We start from the raw sequence: 23,797 nt of genomic DNA on the forward strand, positions 1-23,797 counted from the left end.
AAGAAAAGAGTATCGACCTAGGTCCATCTAAACATAGACGCGCCCAAAATTTTGATCTAACAATCAAATTTAATTAAATTACTTAAAACCCTTTTTTCTACCTAAATTTATTATTACGTATATTCATGTTCATGTTCAATTGAGATTTTCAGAATTTTCACATTTTAAATAATAAAATTAAAATAATGGCATATTTTAAATATAACAAAGTAATGACATGTGAATAATTACCAATTACAACGGTAACAATAAGAACTTTAAAAATAGGAAAAAAAAATTCCAAGCATCGAACAGGTTCGGAAGTGTTCCAGTTGTCAAGCTTTGCGCTGAAGGAGCACAAATAGGTCTTCAGTCAACGCTGCGCTTTGTGCGACGAAGTCTGAATTCACTTCCGCGATTTCAACGTATTTCTCAAAGATTTCATCAATGGTTTCACTACCAAAGTATTGGCTCATTATTCCTTCCATGGGTGCCCGCACTATCATGCTGCATTGACGAGCGTCAAGTCTGGAGCTAAATCCCTTCGCAGCAGAAGTTAATGGCTGCATCTTCTGGATGGTGAAGGACCCATTTCTTTCCACCAGCTTTTGGATCTCCTGCATACTAGGAATGTAGATGGGTAGGTTGAAGGAGCTCACTTTCACTTCATCCAATCGACCCTGAAAAATACCAGCAATTCAGTGAGCTTGATATATCTTAAGATCGATTTGAAAAGAAGATTTATAAACTAGGCACTTAGAAATTAGTCGTAGGGAAAGATTTATCCACCTTGCCGGCCATGTCGTTTAGAGCTAGCTCCAAGATGTGGAAGAGCCTGTAAAAGAGAGCATGTTCGACGAATGCAGGACCTTTAGTATACGGAAGGGTAAGTGCCATCAACCCACCAACTGCAACCTCCTCTGCTCTGGCTTGCAGGAGAACTTCCATGTCCTTGGCAAACTGAGCTGAATATGCCTCCTCTACCTCTGGTTTAGCCCCTATGCTAAAAACCTTCCCCTTATTCCATGCCGGAGAGGTCGAATCCTTCACTTCGTAGGGCACCTGTGAGAGCCAGTGAACCGCATACGAGGAGTGGACAAAATGAAGAGACGCCTTGGGGAAAAGACGGCCATGGAAAGACCCAGGCACTCCAGCTGCGAAATATCGTCGACCTTTGGAAGGAAGAGAAGCAAACAGGGTGTTGAAATCGTTGGACACGTGGTCGTTGAAAGACACTTGGAAATCCAAGACATTAGAAGAGGAACCGTGGCCAAGCAGCTTGTGCTCCACGGCCCCGATGATGTTCTGGACGACGGAGAAGGTGTTGGGTCCGACGGAGCAGCCAAGGTCCGCGATGTGATAAGTCTCGACAGAGGAGATGTGTTCCAGGCTAACATTGCTTGAGATGGCTTCGCTGATCAATTGCTTCGAAACGTTCACTCCCTCTCCCTGCAGCACCAAACTCACAACATAAGACACTTTGCAAGACGACCGAGAGGAAGGAAGTTAAGGAGTGAAAGGATATGTACCTGATAGTGAGAGTTGTGAGAATAACTGGTTGGTCCATCACCTCCGTTCATGGGATACGACTCCACGGGCTTCGCCGTTGTTCCGCCTGTCGAATAATCATCACAACGGTTCATGTAGCAGCTGTTCTTCCCAACTGAAGCCATTTGATCTTTCACTCTTTCTCAGACTTGACTGCTGTCTAATGAATGAATCTCTGTTTGAGTTCTTCATCAATTAAGGGGGATGGAGTGGTATTTATACAACTCGATGATGAGGCTGTTGATGAAGCTGCGTCTTAGCTTCCACAATTTGGATGCCCTCCTCAGTCCGCATTTTCTGACCTTCTTACCCGCAACAATAAAAGGCGAGTCCACTCATGCGGACTAGTTGCCCTAATGAACTCAAAAAATTCTAGTTGCCAAGTTTGACATGCCTGTGTTGACCACAACAGACAAAACATTCCAACCAAAAATTTGGTGCTTGGCATGCTATTACACCAATGCATGAGTCACCTGCATTAATCACTGGGTACTTAATATTGTTTCAAAATCTGATACGCGTCTCTTCAAAAATCTTAAAAAAACAGTTTTATTAATTTTTAGGAAATTTCATCAAAATAACCATTTAAAACAATTTATTTTAAAAAACAACTACTTCAACCAATTATTTAAAAAAATACCCAACTTTGACCGGTCCATTGCATATGTATATAGTCAAAGGTGACAGTAAGTTTTGACTGCTTACAAGTTGCCACATCATCAGTAGGTTAGTCAACAAACTGGAAATTTGATCTTCATCTTCATCTTATGCATCTACAAGATCTTCATCTTCGAAATGGGTGTTAGTGTGGACAACTTCATCTTCGAAATAGGGTATTAGTGTGGACAATTTCATCTTCATCTTCATCTTCGAAATTTAAAACTATTGATTTTATTAATTATAAAAATAAGTTAATTAAACCAAGTGTTTGAGTTAACAATATTTTAATTACCACTATTAAATCACAAATACAATAGAGTAAATAAAAAATATGATTAATGAATAAAAAATATTATATTAATAACATAAGATAGATTTTGCGTGGTATTAATTAATAATATATTTTGACAAACTTAAAAGTAATTAATTAATCAAATGCATACTTTAATTATATTTTATTTACCAGAGACTTAAATATGAACTTTAATATAGTAATAAAATTGAAAAAAATAATAAATAAATACATATACAACTTTGAAAATAACCTAAAAAAAATTATTCAAATAACAAGTTTGTGCCTTTAATATTAAAATCAACAAGTTACAAGTTTAGTACATATAAATGACGCATGTTCAAAAGTAATAAGAGTAAAACATCATTTATCGTTCCACATGGAAATCGATATGGCATCTCAAAATTGTACGATTCTTGTGGGTTCTAATGCACTCTGCCTCCAAATGCTTATTACTTGAAAGGAATGAACAGAAGAAGGGGCAAAATTATCTTTCGTTACAAAATTTCTGAACATTCACATTGACTCTTTTTGCTTGAGTTTCAACAGATTTAGCAGGTTCCTGCCAAAGTATTTTAGTTCATCAAATAGGTTATGAATCGTAAAAGAGGATTAACAAATTAATTTTTAAAGGCAAAAAGAAAACTCAGGTACAAAAGTATTACAGTCATGAACAGTTCTATGACTTGGTACCACCTTGTATCAACTTTGAAAACCCATTCATGAAGCAAGTTAGACTAGCCAGATCAAGAACAAAACTTCCCTAAGATCATAAATAGCTCGACACATCAGTTTCTCTATATTTAGCTAACACCAGACATGGACCAGTAACAGGTTTCTTTCAATGAAATTTCCATATACAGGCAGTTAAATAATCATTGATAGGCACCAGATAAAACTGATCATCTAAGATGGTAGGTACACAATTAAGGACATCAGATAGGTGAAAATTATGCAACAACTCTAGTATATCTAGGACATCTAATGATGGTCAAATTGAGAAAGCAGAACACATTTGTACAAAATTATTCCTCTCTGGCCTTTTTAAGATATACAAGTGGTCCTCAAATTATGCAACAAGATGTTGAGTTTCATCCCTTGAATTTTCATACAGTAAAATCTACAAAGATAACCTCACAAACCTTAATTCCAATCTTAGACGTATGACTCAAAATTATGTTAAACCATCATTGATTATTATAATATGTTTCTATTTTGTGTAATTACTAATGCATTAGTATATCTGCAGTTCATAGGTGTGCATGTCCATATGTGCATGTGTTGTTCTACACGTATGTTGAATGGGTCTTGATTATGTGAATCAATCATGGATGAATAGGAACAAAAGTAAGTCAATTTTCCATGTTTTTAATCTATCAATAAAGATTTCAACTTGAAGGTGTAGACAACAACAAAATTAATAAAATGTTAAATAGGATTATAGCAAAGGCAACCAAGCATTTATTTCATAGTATAATCATGTTGTAGGAGCCCACAATAAACATACCATTCTTTGCTTTAGGATCAAAGGCCTTCAACAAGGGAGATGCCACAACTGATATTACTGCTGACGATGTGTCTGTCCCTACCATTAGGAATACAATTTATAATAATTCAATTGTGTCAAAACAGTGTGAAAATGCTGAAAGAGAGATAGAGAGATAGAAATAGATAGAAAGAGAGAGAGAGAGGAAAAGAGAGAAAAGACTTCTTTGTATCAGGAGATACATACCAGTCATCTTACTAGATAATGTACTACTTAATGGAGTTGGTGTACTGTCACAATAGACTATTGAAGCCAACTCTGAATCAGACCGTAAGGAACCAGAACGATTGTCAATAAATGCAGCTTCATCTGATACATTATGACATTTTTCTTCTTCAGAACCAGAAGAGATTGATTTATTACTCAATATGTCACACTCTGCTCTGTGATGTTCATTCTGAGTTACATCTGTCATTGATCCTAGACTCGAATCTTCCACTGCAGAGAGAGTCTCCACCTCCATAGACACCATATCCAATTCAGCAAGTGGCACATGATCATTATTAGGAACAGATTGATTCGAACCAACACCTATATCATAGGCAACCAACAGGTCTGTCACAGGCACGAACAAAAGAAGGGGCAAAAATATCTTTTAATGAAATTTCCATATACAGGCAATTAAATAATCATTGATATGCACCAGATAAAACTGATCATCTAAGATGGTAGGTACACAGTTAAGGACATCAGATAGGTGAAAATTATGCAACAACTCTAGTATATCTAGGACATCTAATGATGGTCAAATTGAGAAAGCAGAACACATTTGTACAAAACGACCTCATTCACAGAGCAAATTGGACTATCATATGTATAATAAATTAAGGATGAAACAGAATTCTTGAATGCATACGATAAGAAAAGTAGTAGACCTGTGCCATAAAATCGTCCATTTCCTGAAGTATATCAACACAAACAGTTTCCAACTTCTGATACATATTACCAACCCAACTTATGCCCTTTGATGAAAAGTCCATTTTGAATATAATAAATAACTTTAGCTGAAGCAAGTTACTTTTTTCTCTCTCAAAGACTTCGGCCTATAGAAAGAGATGTTTTCATCAGCTCCTATTCATTAGGGATACTTTACATCTGCAAGACCATTACATCAAAGTTCTATTAAAATACATGTAATGGAAATTATAAAACATTTAGTTGAACTCGCTAGATAAGACATAACATCATAAATCCTACCAAGAAGGGGAGAGGCAACACATCACAACATTTTTAACCACCAATGAAGAAATTTCTCTTCCTCTAAACAAACAGATGACTCTAGTGCCAATATGTAGGAAGACTTGAGTGGTCTCTTCCCATCTAAAATCCCACTATCCATTCAACAACTTCACTAGTTTAAGATCAACATGTCAATAATCCACACCCATAAGGGCAGAATTATAAACATCCACACCCATAAGATATTCAATTTTCACTCAAGAGATCAAACTAAAACGAAATTTTATGTTACTTGGACACGTTGCCATACCAAACACCAATAAAGCCCTCCACAAGAATCACCGTAGATTAACTAAGTATTCTTCAGAAAAATGGTAAAAATAAAGACAAAAGCAATAAACTTGCTCTGACTACGCAATATCCCAATAAAAGCAGCACGTGCTCAACTCTATAAACTTCTCCATTGACAAAAAAAAATTATTTCACCTTAGAGCTAAATGCAGCCAAGAGAAGTTCACAAATTTTTTTAAGAACAAAACACTTAAGGACGGCACCAATTTATGATACTTGAAAGTACAGCAATTGGGACATATTTCCCGCAATTTATCAACTTCTCTTAGAACCCGTGTAACACTGGACAAATAAAATCCCCAGCTAGCGGCAATTTCAATGAAATACGTAAAATATTCAAACTGAAAAATCTATCAAATAAGCAAAATATGCATCTTCTGGATATCGATAAGGCAAGCAACAAAAAACTTGTTGATCATCAAACATAATCCACTCCAAAGAAGTGATAAAGAGAGTAAGCAAATATAATCACATAGAAGAAAAGAACAGGAAACAAGAAATCCCCATTGGTTCATACGAATACCTATGTTTCACAAGATGCTCTTCGGGAACAACGATCACTGAAGAACAGAAACAATAATCAAAGCCACCCCCAAGAGTAGAGGAGAGAAAACCCAAAAGAGAAAATTGAACTGGAAAGCCCGAGTACCTCTGTTTCTCTAGATGCTTTTCAGGGACAACGATCATTCAAGACGAGACAATAATCACAGCCACCCCCAAGAGTATAGGAGAAAACCCAAAAGAGAACATTGCAGAAGTGGAAAGCTAAACAACTTTGGGGCGTAGAATGAGGACAGAGCTTGAAGGAGAGGTAGGGAAACAACTGATAAGTGCGAAAAAGGAGAGGTAAGAAGAGCCGAGAAAGAAAAGAAACAGAAATTTGAGAAGAAAGAGACTTTTTGGGAGACGAAAATCTGATCGATTTTATGGCAACAGGTATGTCGGGGGCGCAGGGAGACGAAAGAGGGAGTGCGGGAGAGAGGAAGAAAAACACTGAGAAATGACGACGCGCGAGGGGCCAAAAAGCCAGCGTCGCCCGTCCTTCAATTCAAATAATATCAAACAAGGTCTTATTCCGTACGATTGAAATTAAACCTCGGAGACGAAGGACCCCTTTATCCCCTGCATCGAGATGAAGCTTCATCTGCGCTCCACTAACGAGTTCAAGTATTGAAAGACATTATGCGGTTGAAGATCATCTCATCCTTCAAGTTGACTAACCCCCCCCCCCCGAAGTTAGATGAACATATCATCTGCCACGTAAGCTATCACATCATTAAATAAAAATTAAATATTTTATTAAAAAATCAAATTTACTTTTTTTTCCATCCTCATCTTTCTCCTCTCCTCTCCTCTATTATTTAGTATATTTATTTTATTTTTAATTATTTTAAATATAAGGTAATAAAAAGTCTATTGATAAATTTGAAAAAAAATATTGATAAATTTGATTTTTAAACTCAAAACTAAAATTTTCAAAAAATTTAATAAAAATATTTTTTAAATCGATAATAAAAAGTGTAAAATAGGTAAGAGTAAGATTTTTTATAACTTATTAATTTAAAAATAAGGTAATAAAATGTGTACCAGTACATTTATTTTTTAAACTCAAGTAAAATTTTCAAATTTTTTAAGTAAATAAATATTTTTAATATAAAATAAAAGGTGTTGTAAGATTTTAAATTAAATAATATATTTTTTAAATAATTTAATATTTTTTAAATAATGTGATAAAAATTATTCAAATAAATTGTATTTTTAAACTCTAAACATTTTTTTATATTTTTTCTATTTATTAATATTTTAAATTTCTAAATAGAATACTTATTTTATTTTTTATTTTTTAAAATATAAAGAAATAAAAAGTGTAACGATAATTTTTTTAATTAATAAATATTTTTATTGATATCAAATGATGTTAAATAGTAAGAATTAATTTTTTAATTATTTATTAGATTTTTTAATAATTCATTATTTTAGATATAAGGTAATAAAAGTGTATTTGATTTTTTAAGTTTTAAAAAAAAAACTTTCAAATTATTTATCATTTAATGATGTGGCAACTAACTTGGCAGAAGACGTGGCAAAATAATGACATGGCAGATGACGTGTTCTTCTAACTTCACTGCACCGATGATGTGGAAACATGTAAGTAGTCAAAGCTTACGTGTCGCCTTTGACTGTACACATGTGTTGTGGTCAGGTCAAATTGGGGTATTTTTCAAAATAATTTGATAACATCGCTGTTTTTCAAAATAAGTTGTTTTAAATGGTTATTTTGGTGAAATTCCCTAATTTCTAACTAAAGATATTTTTTCAGCCATGTAAATGCACTATAATATAGTGAAGCATACTAGCGAATAGACTTATGTAGACCAGTACAAAAGCGAACAATTGTACCAGATAAGTTGCACAAGTTCGGCTACCTCATACATTGGTCGATATGATATGCATCAGCATTTTTTACTTGTTGAATTTGGCTTGAGAAAACTGTCCCCCCAGTGACCACTACTGCTAACTAGGACATTAGTTGCAGATAGTTTAATGATAATCAAATTTTAAGTTATTAATTATATGTATTAAATATGTCTTTCTGGAAATAACAAAAAAACAAATGAGATTTTTGGTAGCATATACATTCAATTGACAATGATTCAACGCAATAGTCCATACAAAAATTAAAATTAACAACTTCTATCAGAAAGTTGTTGGGATCTTCCCGGGCCATGGATCTCGTCACCCTTCTTCCCTCTCTTTCTTCCAGATTGACTGTTGACGCTGGAAGAGAACTCCTTGTTCATTGAACGTGTAATGGTGGAATCGAAATGGAATGGATTGAGTTTTGAAGGAAGCTCGACCTGGACCTCTGAGGGAGAATCCGACCTGGCTATAATTAATTTACTCAATGCTTTCCTTCATTCAGTTTTTCGTCCCAATAAATATGTTTGGGGACGACAATACAACTTAGACCCATGGGTCAATTGGTTCACGCCAAATTACATCCAAACCAAACCAAACCAAATTTAACATACATGGAAAGGGAAATAATTTAATTCCTACTCCTGATGATAACTCGGGATGCTATGGAGTCCATAACACCACCTCCTTCCTGGAAAAATAGTTTGTCCTCAAGCTCGAAAGAGGGGTAGAGAGCCCTGAAAGCGGCTAAGGGCACCCATGTAGTGTCACTGGGGTCAGCATTTGCCCACTGCACTAGAACCTCCCAATTGCCCTGAATACGGCAAGCTTGCAACACCTGCGCTAGAGTAGATAGGACCCGACCTTCATGTAGTGGTGGCAGAGGGGTGTGTAACAATGGGGAGTCTCCCTGGAAGGCCTTCAATTGGGAGACGTGAAACACATTCTGGATCTTGGCTTCTGGTGGAAGTTGCAAGCGGTAGGCGACTGTGCCAATGTTGTCCAGCACCTGAAAGGGGCCATAATATTTCAGGGAGAGTTTGTGACGTTTGGAGGCAGTCAATGAAAGCTGCCTGTAATGTTGGAGAAGTAGCCACACATAATCCCTGAGAGAGAGGAACACTTCCCGGTGCTTCTTATCATAAGATAGTTTCATAGCATATTGGGCCTCCTAAAGATGAGTGCCCACCACACTGAGCATGGCATCCCTTTCTGCTTAAGCCTGGTCTAAGGTGGCTACCTTGGATGTACCTGATTCATACGACAAAAGCCAAGGCGGATCTCTGCCATATACTACCTTGAACGGAGTAGTACCGAGAGCGTTGTGGTATGATGTATTATAACAGAACTCTGTCCATGCCAGCCACTTAACACACCTTTTAAGTGAGTCCCCCACAAAACAACGGAGATACATCTCAATCTTCATCGATGGCCCTCTATCGGTCGTCGGACTCCTGTTTGACATCGACAACAACCGACACACAACGCCGAACTGAGTTCCGTGGAGAGCCACGTACACAATGTCAGGGCTGTACAAAACCATCATTTTTCTCCACGAAACTCCTCCATTCCAATCCCAATAATCTAACAGTAATGCCGCTCTGATACCACTTGTTAGAAAACCGTAATCTTAAATCATAATCCAAATTTTTCATCATGCTAGAATACTAGGATTCGGGATACATACCTGGATCCATTCCACAATTTCGTCTTTCTGATGCGGAATTACTGTGACGAACAGAAGAATGAAGAATGGTTTGATGATTTTTCTCAACTAAATCACCTTTATTCCACTACGAGACCGTCGTGACTCTTCCGGATGGTGAGAAGAGAAACCGTGTTGAATTTAGTGTATTGGGGACCACAACATTGATGTTCTATTTATATTGTTTAAATAAGGTTCCCATAATTTCCTAATTAAAACAATATGGGTATCTACTCAAATGGCCATATTCCTTCTTTAACAGTCTATGGGCTTACCAAAATTAGACCACTTAATTTCAGCCCATATTAAATAAAATTGAATAAAATATATAGCCCAACTTAGGAAACGTGAGTTTCTTAACATAGGAAAGTAAGAAAGGAGTCGCTACTAAAAACAACAAGTTCTAAGGTAAAAAGGATTCTACCACATTAAAAGCAATTAGCTACTTTTGCCAGGTTGAACCCTTCATTAGCATGAAGGAGAAACATTATAAGTAGTCCAATAGAGTGAAAAGACACCCCCTTTGAAAGGAGTCGATTCCTATGAGTAAAAATTCAAGTTTGTAATATTTCAAACTCAATTTTTCGAGTTGTACGTATTTAAAATTTTAAAGTGACCTACATATTTTTAGAAGTTTCTGACATATTTTAACCCATTTTTAAACGAGAAACAATCATTCTCGAGTCACAACAACTAGATCTATTAGCGTGGGAGAGCTTTCTATCTAGCTCAAATTTGCCACAAACAATTATGTCTCACTACCATAATATTTTTCAAACCCCTTATGCACTCACACAAGCTCACTACAAAAAATTAGACTCCTACTAGCGATTTTTTTGCTAGCAGAAGTTAAAATTTCACTAACAGAACTTTCTATAAGCAGAAAATACGATGACAATGATTGTTGTCACATTTATGCTAGGAAAAGTTTCTACCAACAAATTTTGAAACTCAAAGGTAGAAGTCTAAATCCCTACCAATCAAAATTTAAAAATTTTGTTGGCTGGGATTTTGTATCTTTACAGGATTTATCAAAATCATTGGAAATGTGTCTACCCTCTGCCACCAAATTTCTTTGATTGCACAGGAATAGGGGCCCATATGATGTGCATTTTCTGCAAGTGAATTTCCTAAATTTGTTGGAAAAGATGCAAACTTTGATTAGGATTTCTTAATTTCTTGGTTTTATTTATAGTTGTACGAAAGTGTTTGCAATGACTACTATGCCTTTAAGGCTAAATATTTAAAAAAAAAACATATGAGGACATACACCAACTTGACTAATTACAATTTTATGTCAACTCTATGAAACTACTCCTTATGTATTAGTCATGCCACCCCTACACACATGGGTGTTTCTTAACTCAACTCTTCATTAACCGTCTCTTCAGGTGATCAAACTCTACCCTAATTAGTCTACACTCTCATTTTTTTTCCTTATGATTCATTAGATTTAAATCCACATCCAGCTATGTTTTCCTTAAATGAATGGGAGAGAAAACAGTGTCTTGAAGCTTGACAAGAGAAATATCGATCTAAGCTTAGGTGCACCCAAAACTTGATCCAACGATTATATTTAGACGCACCCAAAATTTTGATCTAACAATCAAATTTCATTAAATTGCTTCAAACCTTTTTTTTTCTACATTAATTTATTCTTACATATATTCATGTAGATTTTCTATTTTTTCACATTTTAAAAAGTAAAATAAAAATAATACATAATTTAAATATGACAATGTAATGACATGTGAATAAATAAAAATAATGGCATAGTTTAAATATAACAAAGTAATGACATGTGAATAATTACAAGTTACAACGGTAAACATAAGAACTTTAAAAATAACCAAAAAATAGGAGAAAAAAATTCCAAACATCGAACAGGTTCGGAAGTGTTCCAGTTGTCAAGCTTTGCGCTGAAGGAGCACAAATAGGTCTTCAGTCAACGCTGCACTTTGTGCGACGAAGTCTGAATTCACTTCCGCGATTTCAACGTATTTCTCAAAGATTTCATCAATGGTTTCACTACCAAAGTATTGGCTCATTATTCCTTCCATGGGTGCCCGCACTATCATGCTGCATTGACGAGCGTCAAGTCTGGAGCTAAATCCCTTCGCAGCAGAAGTTAATGGCTGCATCTTCTGGATGGTGAAGGACCCATTTCTTTCCACCAGCTTTTGGATCTCCTGCATACTAGGAATGTAGATGGGTAGGTTGAAGGAGCTCACTTTCACTTCATCCAATCGACCCTGAAAAATACCAGCAATTCAGTGAGCTTGATATATCTTAAGATCGATTTGAAAAGAAGATTTATAAACTAGGCACTTAGAAATTAGTCGTAGGGAAAGATTTATCCACCTTGTCGGCCATGTCGTTTAGAGCTAGCTCCAAGATGTGGAAGAGCCTGTAAAAGAGAGCCTGTTCGACGAAAGCAGGACCTTTAGTATACGGAAGGGTAAGTGCCATCAACCCACCAACTGCAACCTCCTCTGCTCTGGCTTGCAGGAAAACTTCCATGTCCTTGGCAAACTGAGCTGAATATGCCTCCTCTACCTCTGGTTTAGCCCCTATGCTAAAAACCTTCCCCTTATTCCATGCCGGAGAGGTCGAATCCTTCACTTCGTAGGGCACCTGTGAGAGCCAATGTACCGCATACGAGGAGTGGACAAAATGAAGAGACGCCTTGGGGAAGAGACGGCCATGAAAAGACCCAGGCACTCCAGCTGCGAAATATCGTCGACCTTTGGAAGGAAGAGAAGCAAACAGGGTGTTGAAATCGTTGGACACGTGGTCGTTGAAAGACACTTGGAAATCCAGGACATTAGAAGAGGAACCAAGGCCAAGCAGCTTGTGCTCCACGGCCCCGATGATGTTCTGGACGACGGAGAAGGTGTTGGGTCCGACGGAGCAGCCAAGGTCCGCGATGTGATAAGTCTCGACAGAGGAGATGTGTTCCAGGCTAACATTGCTTGAGATGGCTTCGCTGATCAATTGCTTCGAAACGTTCACTCCCTCTCCCTGCAGCACCAAAGTCACAACATAAGTCACTTTGCAAGACGACCGAGAGGAAGGAAGTTAAGGAGTGAAAGGATATGTACCTGATAGTGAGAGTTGTGAGAATAACTGGTTGGTCCATCACCTCCGTTCATGGGATACGACTCCACGGGCTTGGCCGTTGTTCCGCCTGTCGAATAATCATCACAACGGTTCATGTAGCAGCTGTTCTTCCCAACTGAAGCCATTTGATCTTTCACTCTTTCTCAGACTTGACTGCTGTCTAATGAATGAATCTCTGTTTGAGTTCTTCATCAATTAAGGGGGATGGAGTGGTATTTATACAAGTCGATGATGAGGCTGTTGATGAAGCTGCGTCTTAGCTTCCACAATATGGATGCCCTCCTCAGTCCGCATTTTCTGACCTTCTTACCCGCAACAATAAAAGGCGAGTCCACTCATGCGGACTAGTTGCCCTAATGAACTCAAAAAATTCTAGTTGCCAAGTTTGACCTGCCTGTGTTGACCACAACAGACAAAACATTCCAACCAAAATTTTGGTGCTTGGCATGCTATTACGCCAATGCATGAATCACTGGGTACTTAATATTATTTCAAAATCTGATACGAGTCTCTTCAAAAATCTTAAAAAACAGTTTTATTAATTTTTAGGGAATTTCACCAAAATAACCTTTTAAAACAACTTATTTTAAAAACAACGACGTCAACAAATTATTTAAAAAAATACCCAACTTTGACCGGTTAAGTGCACATGTATACAGTCAAAGGCGACACGTAAGCTTTGACTGCTTACATGTTGCCATGTCATCAGTGTAGTGAAGTTAGATGAACACATCGTCTGCCACGTAAGCTGCCATGTCATTAAATAAAAAAAGAATAATTTTTTTAAAAAATAAAAAAATCAAATTTACTTTTTTTTTCCATCCATTCTTTCTCCTCTCATCTCCTCTTGTCCCCTCTCCTCTCACCCTCTCGCCGCCGCTCGGCCTCGGCCTTCTCTCCTATACTCTCCTCTCACCCCCTCTTCTCTCGCCCTCTCACCGCCTCTTCTCTCGCCCTCTCGTCGCTCCCTTGCTGCCGCCGCTCGACCTCTCTCCTCTCGTTGTCGTCGCTCACTTGCTGCCGCAGCTCGGCCTCGGCCTCCTATCCTCAGCTCTCCTCTCTCCCACTCCCCTCTTACCGCCGCTCGGCCTCACCCTCGCCCTCAACGCCCCCTTTCAATTAAAAAAATAAAAAATATTTTAAATCGATAATGAAATATGTTAAATTAGTAAGAGTATGATTTTTTAATTATTTAGTATATTTATTTTATTTTTAATTATTTTAAATATAAGGTAATAAAAAGTCTATTGAAAATTTTGAAAAAAAAAGTATTGATAAATTTGATTTTTAAACTCAAAACTAAAATTTTCAAAAACTTTAATTAAAATATTTTTTAAATTGATAATAAAAAGGTGTTAAATAGGTAAGAGTAAGATTTTTTATAACTTATTAATTTAAAAATAAGGTAATAAAAAGTGTACCAATACATTTATTTTTTAAACACAAGTAAAATTTTCAAATTTTTTAAATAAATAAATATTTTTAATTGAAAATAAAAGGTGTTGTAAGATTTTAAATTAAATAATATATATTTTAAATAATTTAATATTTTTTAAATAATGTGATAAAAATTATACAAATAAATTGTATTTTAAACTCTAAAACATTTTTTTGTATATTTTTTCTATTTATTAATATTTTAAATTTCTAAATAGAATACTTTTTTATTTTTTATTTTTTAAAATATAAAGAAATAAAAAGTGTGATGATAAATTTTTTTAATTATTAAATATTTTTATTGATATTAAATGATGTTAAATAGTAAGAATTAATTTTTTAATTATGTATTAGATTTTTTAATAATTTATTATTTCAGATATAAGGTAATAAAAGTGTATTTGATTTTTTAAGTTTTAAAAAAAAAAAATTTCAAATTTTTATCATTTAATGACGTGGTAACTGACTTGGCGGAAGACGTGGCAAAATAATAACGTGCAGATGACGTGTTCTTCTAACTTCACTGTACTGATGATGTGGAGACATGTAAGTAGTCAAAGCTTACGTGTCGCCTTTGACTGTACACATTTGTACTGGTCTGGTCAAATTGGGGTATTTTTTAAAATAATTTGATAACATCGTTGTTTTTCAAAATAAGTTGTTTTAAATGGTTATTTTGGTGAAATTCCCTAATTTCTAACTAAAGATATTTTTTCAGCCATGTAAATGCACTATAATATAGTGAAGCATACTAGCGAGTAGACTTATGTAGACCAGTACAAAAGCGAACAATTGTACCAGATAAGTTGCACAAGTTCGGCTACATTATACATTGGTCGATATGATATGCATCAGCATTTTTTACTTGTTGAATTTGGCTTGAGAAAATTGTCCCCCCATTGACCATTGCGGCTAGCTAGGACATTAGTTGCAGATAGTTTAATGATAATCAAATTTTATGTTTTTAATTATATGTATTAAATATGTCTTTCTGGAAATAACAAAAAAACAAATGAGATTTTTGGTAGCATATACATTCAATTGACAATGATTCAACACAATAGTCCGTACAAAAATTAAAATTAACAGCTTATGTCAGAAAGTTGTTGGGATCTTCCCAGGCCATGGATCTTGTCACCCTTCTGCCCTCTCTTTCTTCCAGATTGACTGTTGACGCTGGAAGAGAACTCCTTGTTCTTTGAACATGTAATGGTGGAATCGGAATGGAATGGATTGAGTTTTGAAGGAAGCTCGACCTGGACCTCTGAGGGAGAATCTTACCTGGCTAAAATTAATTTACTCAATGCTTTCCTTCATTCAGTTTGTCGTCCCAATAAATATATTTGGGGACGACAATACAACTTAGACCCATGGGTCAATTGGTTCACGCCAAATTACATCCAAACCAAACCAAACCAAATTTAACATACATGGAAAGGGAAATAATTTAATTCCTACTCCTGTTGATAACTAAGGATGCTATGGAGTCCATAACACCACCTCCCTCCTAGAAAAAGAGTTTGTCCTCAAGCTCGAAAGAGGAGTAGAGAGCCCTGAAAACGGCTAAGGGCACCCATGTAGTGTCACTGAGGTCAACATTTGCCAACTGCACTAGAACCTCCCAATCGCCCTGAATGAGGCGAGCTAGCAACACTTATGCTAGAGTAGAAAGGACCCGACCTTCATGTAGCGGTGGCAGAGGGATGTGTAGCAATGGAGGGTCTCCCTGGAAGGCCTTCAATTGGGAGACATGAAACACATTGTGGATCTTGGCTTCTGGTGGAAGTTGCAAGCGGTAGGCGACTGTGCCAATGTTGTCCAACACCCGAAAGGGGCCATAATATTTCGGGGAGAGTTTGTGACGTTTGGAGGCGGTCAATGAAAGCTGCCTATAATGTTGGAGAAGTAGCCACACATAATCCCTGAGAGAGAGGAACACTTCCCGGTGCTTCTTATCATAAGATAGTTTCATAGCATATTGGGCCTCCTAGAGATGAGTGCGCACCTCACTGAGCATGGCGTCTCTTTCTGCTTAAGCCTGGTCCATGGTGGCTACCTTGGATGTACCTGGTTCATACAACAAAAGCCAAGGCAGATCTCTACCATATACTACCTTGAACGGAATAGTACCGAGAGCGCTGTGGTATGATGTATTATAACAGAACTCTGCCCATGCCAGCCACTTAACACACCTTTTATGTGAGTCCCCCACTAAACAACGGAGATACATCTCAATCGTCCTGTTAACTACCTCGGTCTGTCCATCAGTCTGCGGATGTAGGCGGAAGAGAACGCCAATTTCGTGCCTTGCAGCTTGAATAGTTCTTTCCAAAACGTACTGGTAAAGATGGCGTCCCTGTCACTAGTAATGAACACAGGCATCCCATATTATCCATGAAGATCTGAGCCACGTGAGCGGCTGTGTGGGGATGCGCCAAAGGGAGGAAATAGCTATACTTGGAGAAGCGGTCAACCACAACAAATATAACGGATTTAGCGGAAGAGGGGGGAAGGCCATCAATGAAGTCCATGGAAATATCTGACCATACCTGTGACGGTAGCTGAAGTGGTTGGAGCAACCCCGTTGGACTTCATAATTCGGCTTTGTTCCGTTGACAAGTCTGACAAGCCGCCACATAATCTGTTACACTGCTTTTCATACCCTTCCAATAAAAGTCTCTACTGAGGCGGAAATATGCTTTCTGTCTGCCCTCATGTGTACTGTCATAGAAAGAGGCTAAGATACTGGGAATAAGTGGCGAGGTGTGGTGCAAAAAAATCTAGTTCCTGAACAAGATAAGATGATCCTGGGTCGTCCAATGGATATCTGATGTCCCTGCTGAATATCATGATATAATGCAATGAATTTCGGGTGCTACTATGTCTCCTCTCGTATAGAATTCAGAAAAATAACTCTAGGTTGACTGATAGCATGTAAGTGTGTCACGGGAACGTCTCGGCGAGACAAGGCATTGGCCCACATTCAAACTGTCAGGTTTATACTCAATTGTAAAGTCAAACCCCATTAGCATACTCAACCAATGCTGTTGAAGAAGATACTTCATGCTGCAATGATTGATTCGAATAAGAAATGGGTGCCCCGAGAGATAAGGCCGCCAATGCTGGATTGCTTTAGCTAAACTGATTAATTCCCTTTAATAAGCCGCTAGTTTGTGATGGTGTGGGCCAAGTTGTCCGTTGAAATAAGCGATTGGGTGGCCTTGTTGTTGTAACATTGCACCTATACCTTCGCCTGAAGCATCACATTCCACTACAAACAATTCATCAAAATCCGGGAGCTACAAAATTGGCGCTGAAGATAATGCTTCCTTCAACTGCTGAAAGGAATAATCCGCTGTCTTGGACCAGGTGAAAGCATTTTTCTTGAGGAGATTGTGGATCGGCGCTACAATCTGGCCATAGCTGCAGATAAATATTCTGTAATACCCAGCGTGGACCTAAAATCCCCTTAACGCTGTGATGGAGGTGGGAGGAGGTCAGTCTGTGACGACCCGAATCTTGCTCTGGTCAACCTTCACCCCAATTGCTGAAATAACGTGGCCCAAGTATGCCACCTCGGAGGTACCCATAGAACATTTGGATTTGTTTCAAACCAAATGATGGGAGCGGAGAAGAGTAAATACCTGGTGAAGATGCTCGTCCCAGTGTTTGTTGTACACCAATATATCATAAAAAAAAAAGAACATCTTTTGCAAGATAGAGCTAAATACCTCATTCATGAGGGCCTGGAATGTGGATGGTGCATTGGAGAGACCAAAGGGCATGACAAGGAACTCGAAATGACCATGGTGTGTATGGAACGCGGTCTTCTCTACATCTGAAGGATGAACTCGAATCTGATGATAACCGGACTTCAAGTCCAGCTTGGTAAATATAGTGGCGCCATGTAACTCATCTAACAGTTCGTCCACAACTGGAATGGAAAATTTGTCTTTAATTGTGTGAGCATTGAGCTGCCTGTAGTCCACACAAAACTTCCACGACTTGTCATGTTTTTTTACCAGTAACACAAGGGATGAGAAAGGAGACCTGCTGGGCTGAATAATTCCCTGGACGAGTATATTTTGGCACTGGTGCTCATTTCATCCTTCTGTAAGTGGGGGTAAAGGTAAGGCCGAACCACCACAGGTTCAGCGCCCATTTGCAATCTAATGTGGTGATCACAGTGGCGAATAGGCGAAAGAGCAGAAGGTGCTTGAAATAAATCTTCAAAGTCTGTTAGTAATTGAGATAAGTTACAGAGCTCGATGTTCTGGACTTGAACTGCCTGAAGTGTGCAGGGTACTGTAGCATGTGTGTCATGCAAGGTTATCTGACGTTGGGCCTCTGTGAAGGTCATGGTTAAGGCCTGAAAATCCCATAAAATAGGCTCCAACATTTGGAGCCATTTAACTCCGAGTACCAAATCAAATCCTGTCAGAGGAATCACCAAAAAAACGGCAATAAAGGAGTGGCCCTCAATAGAAAATGGGGTGGCTGTAGAGATACCCACACTGGCGATTTTGGCCCCATTGGCCACTGAGTCTGAGAGGCCTGTATTTTGCTGGATTACTAACCCAAGTTGTTCTACCGCTGGCTGACTGATGAAGTTATGCATGTTGCCCGAGTCAACTAAGGCTAGTAACTATAGAAGGTGCAACTGTCCCCGAACTTGCACTGTGTTGGAACTGCGCAAGCCAGTCATGGCATGGAGTGAAATAACTAGGCCCTTCCGGTCTGTCTCAACAATGTCTTCCTCGGGTAGTATGTCCTCAGAATCCTCACAGAGAACTACACTGAACAATTTTTTGCGTATGTGACCCTGGATATACTAGTCATCACAATTAAAACAAAGGCCCTTGGCCCTCCTCTGTTCCATCTCTTGTCTATTTAATTTTTTTATGTAAGGGGCTGGTGGCGTGGAGGAAGAACTCTTTGCACGCTGGGCTACAATAGGACCTGTACGTGGACGCCCTGAATAGGGTGATGGCACAGTGGTATTTGTCCTGCTTGGCCAAGCTAGTTTTCTGATAAGTGATTCCTTGAGAACACGTTGCTTAGTATCAATTGTCCTGGCTAGATTCATAGCGTGGTCCAAATCTCTAGGGCCATGTAATTCATCCTCCAGACGCAGGGCCTCAGTCAATCCAGCAGTAAAGATTTGAACATACTGGGAGGGTTTGACAAAATTACTAGCTCTGGCCAAACATTCCTGAAAGGTCTTTTGGTACACATCAAGTAGGCCTGTCTGTTTAAAATTTATCAATTTGCCCATCAGATTGCTATTGGCTGGAGAACCAAACCTCATCATGCAAGATTGTCTAAATGTCTCCCAATCCTTAACCAAATGTTCATTTCGGAATTGGTGGAACCATAGGAGCGCTTCATCGAGCATATGGTATGCGGCCAACTGGACCGGTCATCTGCCATTGTGTTTTTATGGTAAAAGAACTGGTCACATTTTGTGTAACCAGATCAAGGGGTCCTTAGGCCATCAAATGTCGGAAAGTCCAATTTCACATACCTGGGAACCGAATATGGTCCCTAGGCATGAGGTGCATTTAGGTGGATGGGGGTGGCGCAGAGGTGGTGGAGAAGGTGGTGGTGGCTGGTGGTGCGCTGCCGGCGGAGAATAGGCTGCTGGTGGTGGTGGTCCTCAACCCCCACCTTCATCAAGTCGCCGGAGAATGAGCTCTAGTGTCGCATTCATGGCCTCCATTGAAGTGTGAAGATCATCAATACCTGCATTTGATCTTTGACGATTGACATCAATAAGCTGACGCAAATCCTCCGGGGAAGAGGAATCCCCAAGGGTGGACCTATCTGATACCAAGATGTTCGGATCTTCCCGGGTCATGGATCCCGTCACCCTTCTTCCCTCTCTTCCCTCCAGATTGACTGTTGACGTTGGAAGAGAACTCATGTTCTTTGAACGTGTAATGGTGGAATCGGAATGGATTGGATTGAGCTTTGGAGGAAGCTCGACCTGGACCTTTGAGGGAGAATCCGATCTGGCTAAATTAATTTACTCAATGCTTGTCTTCATTCAGTTTTTCGTCCCAATAAATATGTTTGGGGACAACAATACAACTTAGACCACCTTGGGTCAATTGGTTCACGCCAAATTACATCCAAACGAAACCAAACCAAATTTAACATACTTGGAAAAGGAAATAATTTAATTCCTACGCCTGTTGATAACTCGGGATGTTATGGAGTCCATTACAAAATCACACTATCCAAATAATACTATTAGTACCCTTTAATTGAATAAGAGAAATAATTTTTTTTTGTGTAAATAGCTATCCTGAAAGTGCAAAAAGTGTAAAACCAACAAGAGCAGTTGACACATAATAAGAAGTCAACTATTACATTTTAAAAATTGAACAACTAAAATGTCAAAGGTCAAAGGAGTCGAGTCCATGCTTAAGAATCAAGCACATCAAAGGATGCTCTGAAGTGAAAACACAAAATATACTAGAGCATATCGTGAAGAACTAGTAAAACGAATCGACCACTATGAAAGAAGTAGTTCCCTTATCATGATAGACAGAGAAATGGAATAAAAAAAGGAACAAAAAAATTTTAAAGTGAAAAAATAGCCAACCCCATCAAAGGAGTCAACCCCTTAGCATAGGAAAGTAAGAAAGGAGTCGACCACGAAAAACAACAAGTTCTAAGGTAAAAAGGATTCTACCACATTAAAAGCAGTTAACAACTTTTGCCAAGTTAAGCCCTTCATTAGCATGAATAAGAAACATTATAGGCTGTCAAATAGAGTGAAAAGACCCCGTTTGCAAGGAGTCGATTCCTATGTGTAGAAATTCAAGTTCGTATTATTTCAAGCTCAGTTTATGGCATTGCACGTGTCTAAAATTTTAAAGTGACCTACAAATTTTTAGAAGTTTTTGACATATTTTAACCCATTTTTAAACGAGAAAAAAATAATTCTAGAGTCATAACAACTAGATCTATTAGTGTGAGAGAGCTTTCTATCTAGACCAAATTTGCCACAAACATTGATGTCTCACTACCATAATATTTTTCAAACCCCTTAAGCTCTCACAAAAGATCATTAAAAAAATTAGACTCCTACTAATGATTTTTTTGCTAGCGGAAGTTCAAATTTCACTAGCAGAAAATACGATAGCAACATTTGTTGGCACATTTCTATTGGGAAAAATTTCTACCAACAAATTTTGAAACTCATAGATAGAAATCTAAATCCCTAACAATCAAAATTTAAAAATTTCGCTGGCTGGGATTTTGTATCTTTGCCAGTGGATTTATCAAAATCATTGGCAAAGTGTCCAACCTCTGCCACCAAATTTCTTTGATTGCAAAGGAATAGGGGCCCATATGATGTGCATTTTCTACAAGTGAATTTCTTAAATTTGTTCGCAGAGATGCAATCTCTACCAAGGATTTCTTAATTTCTAGGCAAGGAGTAAATTGTTTCTAATGAAAGTTTATTATTTTTCATTATTTAATAAATTAATTAATTTAAAACAATTATTTGAATAGAACCCAAATTTTTTACAAATTATTTTCTAAAATTTTATAAATTATGCAACAACAAAAAAAATTATAAACCATTAGCAGGAAGATCTAGGGGTACATTTCCCAACTGCTCCTGAAATTGAGACAACACCTCATTCGTTTTTAGCAACTCCTCTATACATGGAGACGTTTCAGACAAAGATGATCGGGCCATCCTGATTAGAGACATTTGAGACAAACCTGACCCCTTTATGTAGCCAAACCTAGCTCCATGAACCTGACCCATAATACCACTCTTGTCAACCAGCTCACCAACCTGACCCCTTTACGTAGCCAAACCTAGCTCCATGAACCTGACCCATAATACCACACTTGTCAACCAGCTCACCAACCTCCTAAGGCTTTAATACCAACCATTGTATCCCCTCTAGCAAAAAATAACATAATTTAGTTATAACTCTTTTTTCTTAAATAAAATTTCCTTTTATAAGAAAGTTATACTTACATATTACTCTTCAAATTCACAAGTCTACTCGTACTCGAATTGATAAGTAAACTGAAATTTCTCAATATCATAGCAAGTTGTAGTCTACACATTTAGAAGGACATGTATGTGTATAAATATATTACATTAGTAGTACATTTGAACAAAAATATACTTCAGGTTAAATACATACCATCTCCTCTCTAATACATATAAAAAACTTTGACACCGTACTATGTCAAATATTTTGCTTACTAAAGTTCTTGACATTTATGAAGGAATGTCTCTGCAAATAGAAATTAGAAATGAGTAAAATAAAATTAAGATTTTAAAATACAATCCCTAGAAATCTATTCACATGGAACCTCCCCCTAAAACATATTCAGGCACTACCATTGTCAATCCTCAAGGGAAACCCTCAATAAAAAGTGGTAAGTGTGGTGGGATAACCTCCACACTCTCTATACCAAGTGTACATAGCAGTCCAATGTTATCAAAATGCAACATCCAATAAGGAAGACTTTGAACTTTTCCACTTTCACCTCCATATGAGCCCGGAGAACATGCCCCACTCAATGACTGAAAACTGTACAATAGGATATCGATGCCCTGACACTACCTGTTGTCCTCTTCCGGCACACAAACCACATAGGTAATGAGACCTTGGGGCAGCAAAATTCTTTTGTAATTATCTAATTTCTGTAAAAAGAAATTAAAATTAGCTCATGGATTGTATTCATGTGGGACGATATGAAACGATTGGCCTAACTTCTTTGCCAAGTACCCATCTCTTGAACCTTTTTGTGAGTGATTTATTTGTGTATCTCATTGCTTTTAAGCCAAAGCACCATTATTACTCATACATCCTCTTTCTTCGCCTTGTTATTCTATTTCTTTCATCACAACCCAATTAAAGCACAAAGACAATGTGTTTGATGGGGCTTAATTTTTTTCTTACTCTGCTTATGATGGAAGTTCCACTAATAACTAAGCCCATGAAGTAAAATTAATTTATCATACGTAATATTTGTTATTTTTACTTAAAATGGTTTGAATATGTTATTGAAGTATACATTGTAATATAACATGACTCATGTATCTATAAATTAAACGAAGAAATCAACATACATTTTACTTTTCATGGACAATAACTTGTTGATTTCTAGGGACAAGACATAAACACAAAAGATCTCAAGGGAAGCAGAGAAAAAAGGAATTGTATCTCTTGGGAGAGGAGAGAAGAAACCAAGGGAGAGAAAGAGGAGCAAACGAGAAAAAAGAGTATGGACAAGTTTGAGCTAAAAGGAAGAGGTTTAAATGCTCTACCCATTCCTTGAGGCTATATTTATAGTTGTGTGAAGGTTTTTACAATGACTACAATGCCCTTAGGGCTAAATGTTTAAAAAGAAAAAAGAAAAAAACATAAGAGGACATACACCAACTTGACTAATTACAATTTTATGTCATCTCTTTGGAATTTTTCCTTATTTATTACTCATGTCACCCCTACACACATGAGTGTTTCTTAACTTAACTCTTCATTAACCGCCTCTTCAGGTGATCAAACTCTACCCTAAT

General features: G+C 37.5%; 3 protein-coding genes across 6 annotated transcripts; all 3 read right to left on the bottom strand.

Annotated features, from left to right (window-relative positions):
- Nucleotides 1-265: 265 nt before the first annotated feature.
- LOC137940868 (loganic acid O-methyltransferase-like) lies at nt 266-1,827 on the bottom strand. The gene is made up of 3 exons (XM_068785987.1): nt 1,509-1,827; nt 769-1,428; nt 266-659 (listed from the first exon to the last, which is right to left on the bottom strand). Exons 1-3 carry the CDS (start codon nt 1,650-1,652, stop codon nt 315-317), a joined length of 1,149 nt encoding a protein of 382 aa, XP_068642088.1. The 5' UTR covers nt 1,653-1,827; the 3' UTR covers nt 266-314.
- A 942-nt stretch (nt 1,828-2,769) lies between these two features.
- LOC137942134 (uncharacterized) lies at nt 2,770-6,520 on the bottom strand. 4 transcript variants are annotated; one of them, XM_068787825.1, is made up of 6 exons: nt 6,205-6,520; nt 6,079-6,115; nt 4,901-5,120; nt 4,212-4,556; nt 3,987-4,064; nt 2,770-3,041 (listed from the first exon to the last, which is right to left on the bottom strand). In XM_068787825.1, exons 4-6 carry the CDS (start codon nt 4,495-4,497, stop codon nt 3,031-3,033), a joined length of 375 nt encoding a protein of 124 aa, XP_068643926.1. In that variant the 5' UTR covers nt 4,498-4,556; nt 4,901-5,120; nt 6,079-6,115; nt 6,205-6,520; the 3' UTR covers nt 2,770-3,030. The 4 variants fall into 4 exon arrangements, with proteins under 4 accessions (XP_068643926.1, XP_068643927.1, XP_068643928.1 ...); XM_068787826.1 differs by lacking the exon at nt 6,079-6,115; XM_068787827.1 differs by lacking the exons at nt 4,901-5,120; nt 6,079-6,115.
- Nucleotides 6,521-11,585: 5,065 nt separating this feature from the next.
- LOC137940869 (loganic acid O-methyltransferase-like) lies at nt 11,586-12,850 on the bottom strand. The gene is made up of 3 exons (XM_068785988.1): nt 12,780-12,850; nt 12,040-12,699; nt 11,586-11,930 (listed from the first exon to the last, which is right to left on the bottom strand). Exons 1-3 carry the CDS (start codon nt 12,828-12,830, stop codon nt 11,586-11,588), a joined length of 1,056 nt encoding a protein of 351 aa, XP_068642089.1. The 5' UTR covers nt 12,831-12,850.
- Between the last annotated feature and the right edge of the window lie 10,947 nt (nt 12,851-23,797).

The sequence above is a fragment of the Aristolochia californica genome, unplaced genomic scaffold (genome assembly GCF_029961685.1).
Source record: "Aristolochia californica isolate CCGP_79_NKW_82.1479 unplaced genomic scaffold, dmAriCali1.0.hap1 SCAF_9, whole genome shotgun sequence".
Taxonomy (NCBI): Eukaryota; Viridiplantae; Streptophyta; class Magnoliopsida; order Piperales; family Aristolochiaceae; genus Aristolochia; species Aristolochia californica.

What these genes read in the sequence shown, in the direction of transcription:
- LOC137942134 (XM_068787827.1), bottom strand. Translation starts at nt 4,497, where the DNA reads ATGGTGTCTATGGAGGTGGAGACTCTCTCTGCAGTGGAAGATTCGAGT. An exon ending in ATTATCTAGTAAGATGACTG is followed by an intron (nt 4,065 to 4,211) that starts GTATGTATCTCC and finishes TCCTAATGGTAG; the next exon opens with GGACAGACACATCGTCAGCA.
- LOC137940868 (XM_068785987.1), bottom strand. Translation starts at nt 1,652, where the DNA reads ATGGCTTCAGTTGGGAAGAACAGCTGCTACATGAACCGTTGTGATGAT. An exon ending in CTCACAACTCTCACTATCAG is followed by an intron (nt 1,429 to 1,508) that starts GTACATATCCTT and finishes TTGGTGCTGCAG; the next exon opens with GGAGAGGGAGTGAACGTTTC. An exon ending in TAAACGACATGGCCGGCAAG is followed by an intron (nt 660 to 768) that starts GTGGATAAATCT and finishes GGTATTTTTCAG; the next exon opens with GGTCGATTGGATGAAGTGAA.
- LOC137940869 (XM_068785988.1), bottom strand. Translation starts at nt 12,830, where the DNA reads ATGAACGGAGGTGATGGACCAACCAGTTATTCTCACAACTCTCACTAT. An exon ending in CTCACAACTCTCACTATCAG is followed by an intron (nt 12,700 to 12,779) that starts GTACATATCCTT and finishes TTGGTGCTGCAG; the next exon opens with GGAGAGGGAGTGAACGTTTC. An exon ending in TAAACGACATGGCCGACAAG is followed by an intron (nt 11,931 to 12,039) that starts GTGGATAAATCT and finishes GGTATTTTTCAG; the next exon opens with GGTCGATTGGATGAAGTGAA.